Genomic DNA, 15,378 nt, shown 5'->3' with positions numbered 1-15,378 from the left:
GCAAGTGAATATTTTGAAAATTCAAGTGGCCATGATGACACTTACAAATCTATATGTAAAACTGTCAATTCATACAGAATAAATAATCAACATAATCATGATAATAGTGCACATGTTAAGGGAAATGTAAATGAACAAATGTATAAAATCATAAAATGCAACAAGATCATATAAAAGCACCATGATATAATGAAATTCTAACAAAAACATATAAATAAGAACATATTCCAAACTATAACAATACATGATTAGAATTCAAAGGAAATAAAACAATTTTTGCCAATACATACATGTAGTCAATTTGCCAATTCCCCATAACTGGTCCCATATTTTGAAAACCATTATAAGTTTGATAGACAATGACATTATGTATAGCTACTGGAAATAGACATATATCAAATATGAGGGAGGGTAGGAGGGGTCCTGATCCTGAAATCCCGGGCTTAAAAACATGAAATCCAGAAATCCGGGGCTTAAAAACTCGAAATCCAGAGGTCCTGAAATTAAAAAAAAGAATTCCCGGATCCCGAAAGAGTCAATCCTGAAATCCTGAAATCCCAAGCTTAAAAACACCTGATCCTGGAGTCCCGATTAAGGTCCTATCCCCCTTCAAATATCCTCTTTTGCATTTTATTTTTTAGAAATAGTACATATTTATGAGATTCCTAGTAAAGTACATACATGCTTTTTTCTTGCACGTTAAAATCTGATCCATAAGCTTTTTGCAACATTTTCTTTTTGTCTTTTTAAAGAAAAAGGTTTATTTTTGAGAATTCAGTCTTCAAAGAATAATAATATATAAGAGTGTATTATATAAACTTCTTTGAAATAAGACATGAATTGTTATAAGCAGGCAAACAACAACATTGTAAAATGAATATGTCTTCTTTATTTCAGCATACACAGATGCTTATTGAAGTATGTAGACTGATGCAACATTAACCTTTCAAATAGTTTAACTTAATTTATATAGCACTTATATAATTGTAATTATTATGCATGATTTACTAAAATAAAATTGTGATATATTAAATGTAACAATTAACAGTTATATAAATAAATAAATTAACATAGTGCCAGTTAAAACTTGTGAAATTCTTAAAATTAAACATCAGTGTAATGAACTGTTAAACAAATAGAATCACAACCTTGTTAGTGATCTAAACTGTGATGTTAACAAGAATGTGTCCACAGTACACGGATGCCCTACTCGCACTATCATTTTCTATGTTTAGTGGACCGTGAAATTGGAATAAATTCTCTAATTTGGAATTAAAATTAGAATGATCTTATCAAAGGGAACATGTATACTAAGTTTCAAGTTGATTGGACTTCAACTTCATCAAAAACTACCTTGACCAAAAACTTTAACCTGAAGCGGGAAAGACGGACGAACAGACGGACGGACGAACGAACGGACAAACCAACAGACAGACGAACGGACACACAGACCTGAAAACATAATGCCCCTCTACTATCGTAGGTGGGGCATAAAAACATGTAAACTCAGTACCTTGTTGACCAAACAAAACCAGTATTTTACTCAATAATTTACAGGATTAACATCACATCTATATATGATACACAAACAATGACATTTTATATTGTTTAAAAACAGAATGAGATCAGTAAGGGACGACATCAAAAAATCAATGAAGGATAAAAAACTTAATTCAAATAGTTTGGGGGTGTGGGGCAAATTGCTGCAAGTTTTGTATAAATTGACATCGATTTTACATATATTCTTTTTGGTCAATCAATTTTTCCCAAATTAAGTTAATAGGGGGTAGGAGGGTCAGGGAAAAAACTATATGAATTAAGTTTTGTATCCTTTATTGAACTTTTGATGTCCCTAAGTTTCAACATGAATTAAAATGGAAAAAGATACCATTGAAAATTCCTTTCTTTATTTTTACATTTGGTGTCGGCAAGTAATTTTGATCTAATTTTATTGTTTTGCTCAGTGTAATTTACCAAAAAAATCAAAAGTACCATATCAGTGTACATTGTTTAACAATTATTCAAGTATTACATATTTGTAAAACAAAGGACAAAGTCCTCATAAGAAATGGACATAAAACAGTTGGCTTTTTAATTTGACAAAATTATGTATTATTTATACTTTTCGAGGCAATCATTTCTCTTTTTCCTCAACAAATTGTTGTAATACATGTATAAAGGATTTTGACAGCTAGATCAAAGTGATGAATCAAGCAAGACTAAAAGGAATAAAAACTATTCAGAAAACAATTTTTTCTGAAGTCTAGCAGTAAGTCTAGTAAGCAGTTCAATTTGGTAAATTTATGAAGAAATTTGTGCAAGGAAAGGGGCAGTATCTCTTGCTCAAATTGTGTCATTGGAAACATATCTACATGTTGATCCAGCAGGATTGCTTAAAATATGTACATGTATATGAAGTACTGTAAATTCAGAAACCTGAACTTATAGATACATGGACAAAAAAAATAAGTCAAAATTATTGCTTTTTCAGGAAATGCTAATAACAAATAATACTTTAAAAATCAAAAGTGTAACTTTTATTCTTTTATTAAATGAAAAACTTTGTCCATTGCCAACTTTCACACAAAGGAAAAATCCACTACAATATTTTTTTGTTTAAGAGTCGCATGTATGTTTTCCCTACATGAACTTAATTTTTACTGAAGTATACAGTGGCAGATTCAGAATTTTTCATAAAGGGGGGATAGGGCATGTGGTGGGTACTGACTACTTAAGATGATGCTGCTCCATTCACGCTTCAGTGATGCCCTAAATAATCAACATTTGTTTCCAACAAAAAGGGGGACAGGTCCCCTGTTAAACACTCTAAATCCGCCTCTGCTGTCTGGGATGTTTTGAAATTATGCTTATCAATATGGCTCAACTATCTACTAGGGTACCAAACTTAAATCAGCACTATATATTGTACATTTAAATTCAACTCATTCAATAAATGTCTTTATATACAAAATAAATATATTACATTAAAAAATGATAATATCTGTACAATATCAAATGTTAGATAAGCCATACATGTATAACATGTACAAAACACTGTATGACTGTATGGAAATATAAAAAATCTTTTGTTTCATGTAAAAAATATTAAACAAGCACAAACATCAGAAAAAAAGACACAAGTCAAATAACATTGGGAACTTCAAATATAATTCTTTAACTTCAAAACCATAGATCATAATGATCAATTTTGGTGATACGTGTATTGGAGAATTTTTCATTAGAATTTAACAGTCAAAAGATGGTCTTATAGGATAGTAGAACTACAAATAACATTTGAAATGTACATAGTTATTTGCATGATTAAGTGGTAGTGAAGGTTTTACTTTTTAATGAAAAAAAAATGTTTTGTTGAATTCATCGACCACAAGTATATTTATATATCTTGAAAAATAAATAATAATTTCTATCAAAACATGACAACATAAGTTGAAGGAAAATAATTAAACTGGACATTGGTCATTAAGTTATTAAAATAAAAAAAATATATCTCATATATGAGTTGTAATTTTTTTCTCTACTGTATGTAGACATAAAAGATTTCATACAGGTCATTATTCATTGTTTTAATAAAAAAAAAAATTGTTCTCGAGATGATAATGCAAATTTAATTACAGTACAAATTTCATTTTGTGTTTCTTACTCATTTTCACCTTCAAAATTATTTAAATCAACATTATTGCATTAATTAATATTTGGCTAAAAAAGTTTCAATGGACTTCCTTTTCCGATAACCTAGTTTTAATTACACTGAATTTCATTTCGTGTTTCTAACTCATTTCTAGGTTCAGTTTCAATAAATTTCAATAAATCAATAATATTACATGAATATTTGGCTAAAGAAAAATCTAATGCACTTTCCTCTAGAGTGACCTTGTTCCCAGGTATATCTAGCTGAAGAAGACCTTCATCTCCTAAATCCTGTTTTATTGTTACTAATCCTGTCACAGTTATCTTTCTTGGTGAACAAAGTTTAGATTTATAGTTGCAGTTGACATCAGGTTCAATTGATTTTTCTTTTTTAATGTCATAATATTTATTTTGTTCATTTGGAGAATGAGGATTTTCTATTTCTATTTCAATACTATTACAACCATCAGATCGAATATATGCATTCAATTGCATGTCGTCTATACATATCACATCACATTCAAATCCTGATGAAGAAGAACTCATTTTGCTACTATCATCACTCATAGCAGAATTTGGTCGATGAATTGGATGAAAGAATTGTTTTTCCCAAGGCAACGGTCGGTAGAATGGGTTACATCTGAAATTGTGGATACCTTGAGGCCTCTCCTGCACCCGGAGTGTACCCAAAGCTAAACTCGGAAATGCAGGAGGGCCACAGACGTTTTTTGGACACGTACTTGATTGTTCATACTGTGGAGGTTGGTAGCGGTTTATATTGCTAAATGTATTAAACGGATGGTGATGAGACATACCATGAATAGGCATTTGCATATCTGTCGGCTGCAGTCCATAGCTGTTATATGCAGCTGGATATTGTGAGGGTTCGGAATATCCATCCCCATATCTCCCTGTAGGGGGAGGGGGCGGATGCATAGGGTACCTCTGAGGTAGTGACGGAAAATGTCTCAGCATGTTAGAAGTTGGTGGTAAATATGGTGGAATAGTTGGTGGTCTTACATAATGTCCGTTATAAGGGCCTCTGTCAACATGACCTGTGGTCCCATGATAAGGTGATGGTAGTCCTGGATGATGCATACAAGGTGATGGAAGATTCGTTCGTGGATCATTAGTTGGTGTTGTGCGACTAAAGCGATTAAAATAAGAGTCATATCGTAATGGATCATTTTGAACATGTTGATGATTAAAAGGACTAGAGAATGATGAACTTTCTTGTGACGATCGTTGCAGCATTTTGTCATTTACACATGGCGGCATTGTCATTGAACTGTGGCCACTATGTATTTGTGGCATAGTCTGTGGATTATATGGAGGTATTTGTGGCGGTAATACATTTTCTGGAGAATTTATACCCATCTGTGGTTGTGATGGGTGAGAGAATTGAGGAACTGGTGGTTTAAATAATGAATCACTAGATGAAAAGTTTGGTCCACCAGCAGAACTGACCGGTGTAAATGGATTAAACGTGCTAGCAGATGTCTGTGATATTTGGGCATTATGCCCTGAAACAATTGGTCCGTCCTGCAGACTGCTTGCTGGAGGTGTTCGATTATTTTTAACAACAGAATGACTTGGTGGGGGTGAAGTTACTTGATTAAACTCTTGCCCACCTTGAGGACTTGGATAAGGTTTTGGCTTTGATCGTAAATAAACACATTTTCTGTATATACAAGTCTGTTTTAGAACGTCCCTTCTTAGACAGAAATTACATTTGTTACAATTTTCTTTAACCTGGCATGGTCCACACTGTCCACATCTTCGCCTCCTTTTCGACCGTCCACGATCCCCATCATAATCATGATGAAACTGATTGGGACTTGTTGGATCTTCTTCTTTATTGATAATAAATTCTTCCCCGTCAGTGCACACTGTGAGCGGAAACTGTAATTTGTTATCAGACATCCTTTATACCGTTACTCTAAAATTATAAATGAGAAAAAAATCAATATTCTATGATAAAAACGATATCATTAACTGAATGACACTTGCCATCTGATCGATTCTAGATACAAATGATAGAAACACCATAGCAGCTAATTAATCCTGTCATATAAAAACACTAATTAATACACAATATCTTATTGGAATTTTAATCTTTCATACACACATAAATAGATTCTGTTTAAAGAAAACAGGTGCTCTAGTGATGACTAATGACATTTAAAAAGCCACCTAACACAAAAACAACAAGAGGCTCTCAAGAGCCTGAATTGCTCATCTTGATTTTTTGGTATTTATCTTTTGTTTAAGAGTTCAAGTGTCAAATTTCATCGTAGTTTGATTTTTTGGTTTAATCTATATTAATAAGTGTTTGAAAATTGCATTTTTTTGTCATACTTTCTTCAAAAGCAAAAGAAAAAGGTGTTTGGTGTGAGATTTTGAAGTTTGTTAGTTTTAAAAGGTGATTAACTGCATGCATGCTCTTGGTTGGAATTGGTTCAGTGGTTTCAGAAAAGAAGATTTTTTAAAGTTAGAAAACATGATAAACAAATTTTGTAAAATTGTATAACTCTTTAAGGGGTCAATTTACAATTTTGGTCACATAAACTTATTTGTAGATCTTACTTTCTGAACATATTTGCTGTTAAAAGATTATCTTTATCATTAATGCTATTCAAGATAACCAAAAACTGCAAAATTTCCTTAAAATGTCAGTTTAGTGGCAGCAACCCAACAATGGGTGATCAGATTCATCTGAAAATTTCAGAGCTGATAGAACTTTACCCTATTAACACTTTAATCCCCTGTAAGATTTGCTCTAACTGCTTCGGTTTATGAGATATAAGCCAAAAACTGCATTTTACCCCTACATATTTGTTCTATTTTTAGCCATGGCGGCCATGTTTTTTGACGAAACAGAAAATAAAACACTAACTTTATTCTAGATACCTAATGGATTATTCAGCTTAAGTTTCAGAGGAGAAGATGTATAAAATAGTTTACACCAGACGGACAATGACAATGACGGATGCCAAGTGATGGCTAAAGCTCACTGTTACTTCGGAATGGTGAGCTAAAAAGATATGCTGAAAGAGATCAATGAGCTCTCTCCTTAAGCATTTTCACTGGTAAATTTTACAAACATCATCACCAGTTGGTTGAATGTTATGAAATATCTGTTTCACAGATGATGAAGTATATGTTCCAATTGATGTACAAATATATCAACAATCCTGTACTCTCTTCCCCAAATATGACCTACCACATTACACTTATCACATGGTTTGCACTAACATTAGCAACAAGACTGGTGCCGCTAAGGAGCAAAATTTGCTTACCCTTCAGAGAACTAGAGATCACCCTGAGTGATTTTAAGCACCTCTTCCACCAGTGCTTGCAGAAAAATTTCGCCACTATTTTCCCATGTAAAAATATGCTTATAATATAAAAAAGAAGATGTGGTATGATTGCCAATGAGACAACTATCCACAAAAGACCAAAATGACACAAACATTAACAATTATAGGTCACCATACGGCCTTCAACAATGAGCAAAGTTACTTATTATAGCGGTAACAGTAATGCAATAGACTATTTTCATATTACCATCTTTTGACTCCCCATTATATACCTCTTACCTGTCTTGGTACGAAGATGTCCAAGGCAGTGATATTGTTGGCTTTTTTCAAAACTACCACAACCCTTTTTTATTGGGAAAATATGCGTCATTTTCATCAAATTAGGAAATTTAAAATGAATCATGAATTTGACTTAAACTGCAAATTACAGACCCATTTTCAAGAGTCAAACCCTGCTTTAAAATAAGACCCCATTTTGTCAGTGATGATACATAAATAGACCCTCAAATGGGCACATATAGTCATTTTAGGCAAGAAAATTGTTTAAATGAGTGTTTTTTAGTTTGTATTCATGCACAATTACTACGTAGACTGCACTGTTTGGGAAAAAAGTTGTCTTTTTGGGAATAATTTTTAGGCATTTTTTTTTCAAATTGGGATCTTCTCCAGGGGAAAAAGCCTTTATTCTCCACTAATTTAAGGCAAACAATATCACTGCAAGGAAATCAGTCAACAAATTATACAATCCGGAGTCAAAAGTCAGTAATATGAAAATAATCTATTTATATCAGAGACCATTTATACAGGTGAGATAAATGATGTCAGCTGCAATCAATTGAAAATAACCTAGCTGTCCTGTACATAGGGACTGACATTAGCATTTATCAACGCTTTTCAATTCTTTTTTCATATTTCCTGTCTATAATTTGTATTACATTATTCAATTTTTTAATGTTGGCATAAATATTAATTTTTTTTCAAGCATTGTGCAGTTTACTATCCATATTCGTATACTGAAAAATTCTTAATACACCTTACAAATTAAGACACTCATTTCATTCCTAAATGATTATTCTATCAGATTCCGATCAACAACAAGCTTACTCGGCTATTGTTTCATTCCTAAATGATTATTCTATCTACTCGGCTATTGTTTCATTCCTAAATGATTATTCTATCTACTCGGCTATTGTTTCATTCCTAAATGATTATTCTATCAGATTCCAATCAACAACAAGCTTACTCGGCTATTGTTTCATTCCTAAATGATTATTCTATCAGATTCCGATCAACAACAACCTTAGGCAGCAACCATTTGATTTTCTGGGGGGGGCTATGGTTTTTTTTTCTGTGCAAACTTTTTTTTTCGCCTTCGGCGAAGAACAATCTATTTTTTTAGCGACAAACCGAACACAATTTTTTTCTTTCAATTTTAGCATTACATAAAGTGGCTGAGGGTGAAACAAACATTTTTTTTTTCTCAGGGTCCAAAACAAATTATTTTTTTCACCAAAACTTGGAAAAAAAAAAAAACATAGCCCCCCCCCAGAAAATCAAATGTTTGCTGCCTTACTCAGCTATTGTTTCATTTTGGTCAAAATATTTAAATTTCCTGGGGAAAGCAGTTAACTGGCAAACGTGTTGTTTTTCAAGACCATAGATCATTTTCAGAATCTTCTGGGTTGATACTATACTACAATGATAATTCTTCATAGACTGACGACTCACAAGTACTATCATACTATCCCCTAGCTTGATACCCAATTTAAAAAAAAAATTACAAGTAAAAAATTCTTCATAAAAAGAAGATACATATTGCCAATTCCATGAATTAGGCATTGTATACAAGTGTAGTTGCAATGTCATGAATAAATTCTATTCTATTAGGAAAATACAGTAATTCTTTGGATCTAAGGCTCTTGGTAAAAGAACATATTTGCCATTCCCGTAAATAAATGCACTATTTCATCGACATAAATAAACGGAGCAAACTGAACTTGCTTAAACTATTCACAATAACGATTTTAGGTAGGTTTGGATGAGTTTGAAATGTTAATTTTACTTAGATATATGTAAAAATAAATTGCTTTCCTGAGCGCAGCTGCACTATTTCATTGAAATAAATAAACGGAGCAAACTGAACTTGCTTAAATTATTCACAATAACGATTTTAGATAGGTTTGGATGAGTTTGAAATGTGAATTTTACTTATATGTAAAAAATAAATTGCTTTCCTGAGTGCAGCTGGATACGAATGCAGATGTCAAACCCTGAACAATTGGGGCAGAATTCTTGCTGGATTAAGGTCTGAATTTGCAGTGGCAGTCCAGAATTTTTCATAAGTGGGGGCCCACTGACTGCTTAAGAGGGGGCCCGCTCCAGTCATGCTTCAGTGATTCCGTATGTAATCAACCAATTTTCTACCAGAAAATGGGGGCCCGGGCCCCTTAAAAACACTTCTAAATCTGATTTTGATTGTAATTAAATATTTGACACATAATAAGTTTCTGACACAAAATAACTTTAGTCAAAGAACTTAAGATTGGTTACATGATTTGAATTTATTTTTTGGTCTATGTTCTTATATAAACATGACACATTATCCAGTTACATTGCTTTTACTGGGAAATTAAAACTAGAGGCTCTAAAGAGCCTGTGTCGCTCACCTTGGTCTATGTGAATATTAAACAAAGGAAGCAGATGGATTCATGACAAAATTGTGTTTTGGTTGGTGATATGTTTGTACATCTTACTTTACTGAACATTCTTGCTGCTTACAATTATCACTATCTATAATAAATTGGCCCAGTAGTTTCTGTGGAAAATTTTACCGGTAGTAAAAATTTACAAATTTTATGAAAATTTTATGAAAATTGACTACATGTATAAAGGACAATAACTCATTAGGGAGTCAATTGACCATTTTGGTCATGTTGACTTATTTGTAAATCTTACTTTGCTGAACATTATTGCTGTTTACAGTTTATCTCTATCTATAATAATATTCAAGATAATAACCAAAAACAGCAAAATTTCCTTAAAATTACAAATTCAGGAACAGCAACCCAACAATGGGTTCTCTGATTCATCTGAAAATTTCAGGGCAGATAGACCTTGACCTGATTAACAATTTTATCCCATGTCAGATTTGCTCTAAATGCTTTGGTTTTTGAGTTATAAGCCAAAAGCTGCATTACACCCCTATGTTCTATTTTTAGCCATGGCAACCATCTTGGTTGGTTTGGCGTGTCACGCCACACATTTTTCAAACTAGATACCCCAGAGATAATTGTGGCCAAGTTTGGACTAATTTGGCCCAAAGGTTTCAGAGGAGAAGATTTTTGTAAAAGATATTTAAAATTTACGAAAAAATGGTTAAAAATTGACTTTAAAGGGCAATAACTCCTAAAGGGGTCAACTGACCATTTTGGTCATGTCGACTTATTTGTAGATCTTACTTTGCTGAACATTATTGCTGTTTACAGTTTACCTCTATCTATAATAACATTCAAGATAATAACCAAAAACAGCTAAATTTCCCTAAAATTACCAATTCAGGGGCAGCAACCCAACAACGGGTTGTCTGATTCATCTGAAAATTTCAGGGCAGATAGATCTTGACCTGATAAACAATATTACCCCATGTCAGATTTCCTCTAAATGCTTTGGTTTTTGAGTTATAAGCCAAAAACTTCATTTTACCCCTATGTTCTATTTTTAGCCATGGCGGCCATCTTGGTTGGTTTGGCGGGTCACGCCACACATTTATTTAACTAGATACCCCAATGATGATTGTGGCCAAGTTTGGTTTAATTTGGCCCATTAGTTTCAGAGGAGAAGATTTTTGTAAAAGTTAACGATGACAGACGACGACGACGGACGCCAAATGATGAGAAAAGCTCACTTGGCCCTTCGGGCCAGGTGAGCTAATAATTTGAAACGAATGAAATGATAGCTGAGTAAGGGTGTCGTTGATAAATAAAATGCATGCTTTTGAAGGAAAAATTGTTTCAGTATAAAATGAGCGTCTTTATAAGGCCAAAAAAAAATATGTCTGTTTCCTGTTTCCTGACCGACCCTGACTCAAACCCCCCGACCAGTGTTGTACTATGCCTAAACAATAAAATGGCTGCTCCCAGCACAAATGTGCTACAATTAAGGTTTAAAAAATGTTGGCACTGGGAGGATTATTCAATTAAAGCTTGACCCTAACAAAACATGACATTTAACCAACTGCAAATCTGACAGGTGCAAAAATAAAAATAAAAAATCCCGACCTACCGACCCTGATTTATTTGCCTTGGCAGCAGGAAACAGACATGTAATTTTTTTTGGCCTAAGGTACTTGGACACATAGAAATATTTTAATTATTTTTTACCTAAAGCTGGGCAAGCTATTCAAAATGGCTACTTAGATCCCTTTAGAATTTTTTAATATGCGTATATATGGACCATAATTTGCTATTGGGCTCGTTTCCTATAACTATAGAAAAGTGATAAAAATGTGTATTACTGTAAGAAAACTCGTAACTACATCTAAAGAAGCCTTTATTTTTATCAACATACAAGTGTATGCTACTCTTCCCTAGAAAAAAAATTGAAATTAACAAATTTCAAAGATTATACGACCGTATTTTTGTGTCGTTTCTAATGTTACTTTCCGCTTCCGTAGTGCATAACGCTGACTGATTTATAGATAATCGTCACCGGCAGATTCGTAACTTTTGCTTTCAAATAATAAAGAACATCGACCAATAAGAATTGTCTGAAGAAAATGCCGAGAATTATAAGTAGCAGGTGTAAGACCAGTTGCGTTACTTTGGAGTCTGATTTCGTAATGCAAATTTAAGATGATGTAATCTGCTTTGTTGTAATAGAATTCTTTATAACAATATGCAAATATGAACTCTCGTGAGATGTTCAAACAGGTAAATCAGAGAGGATTTACATTCTAGTTCTGTTCTTCGTAATAATTAAGTTAGAAAATGACGTTATCGTTATGTGTTACATCTCACACGAAACAGAAGTCCAGTTATTTCCTTTTTTTTTAATAAAAATTGTTTGTCTATTCATTTCCGGTCATACGTGAAAAATGTGACTAACATGTGATCACGCCATTACGGCTGGATGTACGAAATACTAGGTCTAAACATTGTTTTTGTTTCCAACGGGATGTTAGCAAACATAATATGTAGATTTGTTTCGTCTTGTTTAAAAGAGGAAAATACAATTGTCAAAAAGATTGCGCAGGTGGTCTGTTATTTTTCCTATGTGCATAATGTTACATACGATCCTGTGTGAAAATGGATGCCCAATGACTTGACAAAATCGATTACAGATTTGACAGATGTTAGAACACACTTTGTTTACCGATAACGATGTGAAGAGTCCTTGGAAAAATCAATCGAAATTACGTCTCTTATCATTGTACCAATGCTCGTTGAATTGATTTAACTTCAGCAGTAAATATTACTGGATATTTTATGCGAATAAATATAATTTGATAAAAAATACATGTTAATATATCGTTACACTTGGAATGTACAAAGTTGGCATCTTTGTCACAATTTTTAATTATTATTTTTTATTCATGTTCTGCAAACACATCAGAAACGCAATATACTTGTCAAAGGAGAAGTAAACTTTTACCATGCATGACTTGAAAAGAAGAACTTTATTGATTTTAACCCACTAAAGTAGGTTAAAATGTGGAAACCATGTAGATGGTGTACAGGTCACAAGTATCACATTGTGCCTATTTTAAAGATTTTAATTCCAAGTTAAAAGTTTTTTTCTTTACTGGATTTAAAGAATGTTACATTGCCAATGATTTGGAATAAATTGTATATAACTGGAATTTCAAAACCAAATATAAATACATTTTTTTGGCTTAAACATCAAGATACAACGATTATGGTATCCTGTATCAATAAAGAAAAAATAGAAATTTCTGAATAAATTGTACTAATTGTTTTCAAAACAAGCACATATTTAGGAGTTTTATAATACTGTTACATTAAAGATGGATTTTAATAAAAAGTATACTGATCAGATTATTTTAAGCAGATTTTGCAATAAAATAAAACTTAAAAAATGCTTTCGGTTTCTTATGGTTTCCTGTCGCATTTAAAAAAAACTTTAATTTAACATTGAAAATAGATTTAAAATATTAACATGAAGCAAGTAACACTAGTAATGGTGTTCATTTATGTCTTTTGAAATATATTGTGCAAAATAAAGAAAATAAAGATTGGTTTCCTGCTTGGTTTCCTGTCACGTAAACGTTGAATCAAAATGTATTAATTTTTTCTTGAAAAACTCAATTGTTCCATTCATACTATTCTAACACCAACACAACCCACAGAATAAAAGTTAAAGTTTTAGAACTTATAAAAAAGGAAACCAAAAGAAACCAAAGGCCGAATACCAAATTATGGTCCATATATGGATAGTAAACTGCTCATTGCTAGAAAACAAAAAGTCAACATTAAAAACGTTAATAAAGTAATACAAATAGACAGGAAATTGAAAAAAAATTTAGAAAAACATTGATAAACAAAATTTGTATCTGTGAAACAAGTGGGTCTATATATAGATGGTTTCCTGATCCGTTAAAGTTTTATTATCAAACAATATAAATGTCACTTAATATTGCTGTGTAAATAAATTTGCAACTGATTGACCAAGACAAGCATCTGTTGATCATTTGGTCATAATCACCCTTTTTGACCAATAATTGTCATCAATTCAATAAGAGAAAAAGAGTAAAAAAAGTATAATTAATGTTTTATTTGTTACTTTTAAAAACAAACCAAATTCCCTGTTTCAATTCAAACAGATGTCTATGATCTGCTTTAATTATTATCAAAGTCAGAGGTGGATTTAGAGGGTTTTTCAGGGCCCCCCCCCCCTTTTTTGTGGGAAAAATTTGGTTGCTTACATTTCATATAGGGAATTACTGAAGCATGACTGGAGCTGGCCCCCTCTTAGGCAGCCAGTGGTCCCCTCTTATGAAAATTTCTGGATCCGCCACTAAAAGTTACATGTATGAAAGGTTTTATTGGAAGGGTTTATGATGAGAATGGAAATCTGTAACTAAAAATTTTAAACCTGAAATGCATGATATGATATAACTTTATATGAAGCATATATGTATAAAGTTATAATAATATGCAATTCATGACTGAAAAAAAGAGAAAGGAAAAGGATAATATTTCTGGCGACAATTATTAGAAAGTCTGTGAAGTCCCTGCTTTGTCCGATGAAAAAAACAGATGGATATAAACATGTAAACAATCAACACTGAACAAAATATTTTCAACAACAGCAGACTTTGAATAGGCACATTACCGTACCTGCCAGCCGTGGAACATTCATACAAAACCCAACCTTTGCCTTTGTTAACCATAAGTTGTGCAACACTGTGCAACACGCAATAAAACCTCCGCACAGTGAATATTCAAATTTTATTTTCCTACCATGACGTACAAAATATAAAATTGAATATTAGGTCAATAGGGAAATCATCAAATGAAAATGTTAGTATATAATATGTTGTATTGTGTGTCACTGTGATCATGTAGTTTACCTCAAATTATACCAGCTCTATAAATCACACACATTACTTGCATACAGGTACATTTACTCAACAGCTTAATAAAATTTTGTAACATAAGATTTTCACACACTTAATAACTGCAGTCTACACACTACGCCTTGGGGATAAACATCTGGATATTTATAATTGCATTCATCTGTCAATCAATGTGAACTCTTGCCGCGGCTCCGTTGTTCGCTACGGCATCTATAAATAGACTCCAATTGCCTTCGTTTATTTGACCTAATTACATTAACGTACTAGACCCTTTTCCTATGAATTGAACATTTAACCAACCGTGCAGGTTTCTTTAAAAACATTTTATGCATGTGATAAGTCTTCAATTAAAACGTAAGGAATACATGCAATATCCATTAAAATATTTTAATTTACGCGAACGTCGTCGTAAACACGGGCACTTTATAGTTTTAAATATCAAGGTAAAATGACAATGGTCTAAACCAATCAATTTATTCACGTTATATTTACCATGATAATTTTAAAACTGTTTCTTGAACTTGCTTAGAAGTTTCAGTCTCCGGTAAACTGGGAAACTTTTTCTGCAACCGGAGGCTGTCAATATACGCCATGCTTGTTTATCAAAATCATAAAAGATCAATAAAAATGATGTTGTTATCATCCATTATATTTACACTGTAGATGATTCTTTTCTTTAATATTTTGTTTAGTTGATTTAATTTATTAAGATATTGATATTACTAATGGAAATTATTCGTTGAATGAAACAAAAAATTGTAAAATGAAAACTATAAAAGTTATCATTTGTTTGTGTTGTTTTCGGAAGCTTTCCGG

General features: G+C 32.4%; 1 protein-coding gene across 4 annotated transcripts; it reads right to left on the bottom strand.

Annotated features, from left to right (window-relative positions):
- Positions 1-551: 551 nt before the first annotated feature.
- LOC134685293 (uncharacterized) lies at positions 552-15,319 on the bottom strand. 4 transcript variants are annotated; one of them, XM_063544918.1, is made up of 3 exons: positions 15,055-15,319; positions 14,657-14,772; positions 552-5,587 (listed from the first exon to the last, which is right to left on the bottom strand). In XM_063544918.1, the coding sequence occupies exon 3, from the start codon at positions 5,569-5,571 to the stop codon at positions 3,760-3,762; it is 1,812 nt and encodes a 603-aa protein (XP_063400988.1). In that variant the 5' UTR covers positions 5,572-5,587; positions 14,657-14,772; positions 15,055-15,319; the 3' UTR covers positions 552-3,759. The 4 variants fall into 4 exon arrangements, with proteins under 4 accessions (XP_063400988.1, XP_063400987.1, XP_063400986.1 ...); XM_063544917.1 differs by having other exon boundaries at positions 14,557-14,772; positions 15,055-15,317; XM_063544916.1 differs by lacking the exon at positions 14,657-14,772 and having other exon boundaries at positions 15,055-15,297.
- Positions 15,320-15,378: the final 59 nt, after the last annotated feature.

This window comes from Mytilus trossulus, chromosome 9 (assembly GCF_036588685.1).
Source record: "Mytilus trossulus isolate FHL-02 chromosome 9, PNRI_Mtr1.1.1.hap1, whole genome shotgun sequence".
NCBI lineage: Eukaryota > Metazoa > Mollusca > Bivalvia > Mytilida > Mytilidae > Mytilus > Mytilus trossulus.
Note: the sequence above shows the minus strand (reverse complement) of the source record. Positions and strands in the feature narration are given on the sequence as shown.

Coding starts and splice junctions, on each gene's coding strand:
- LOC134685293 (XM_063544918.1), bottom strand. CDS start 5,571: ATGTCTGATAACAAATTACAGTTTCCGCTCACAGTGTGCACTGACGGG.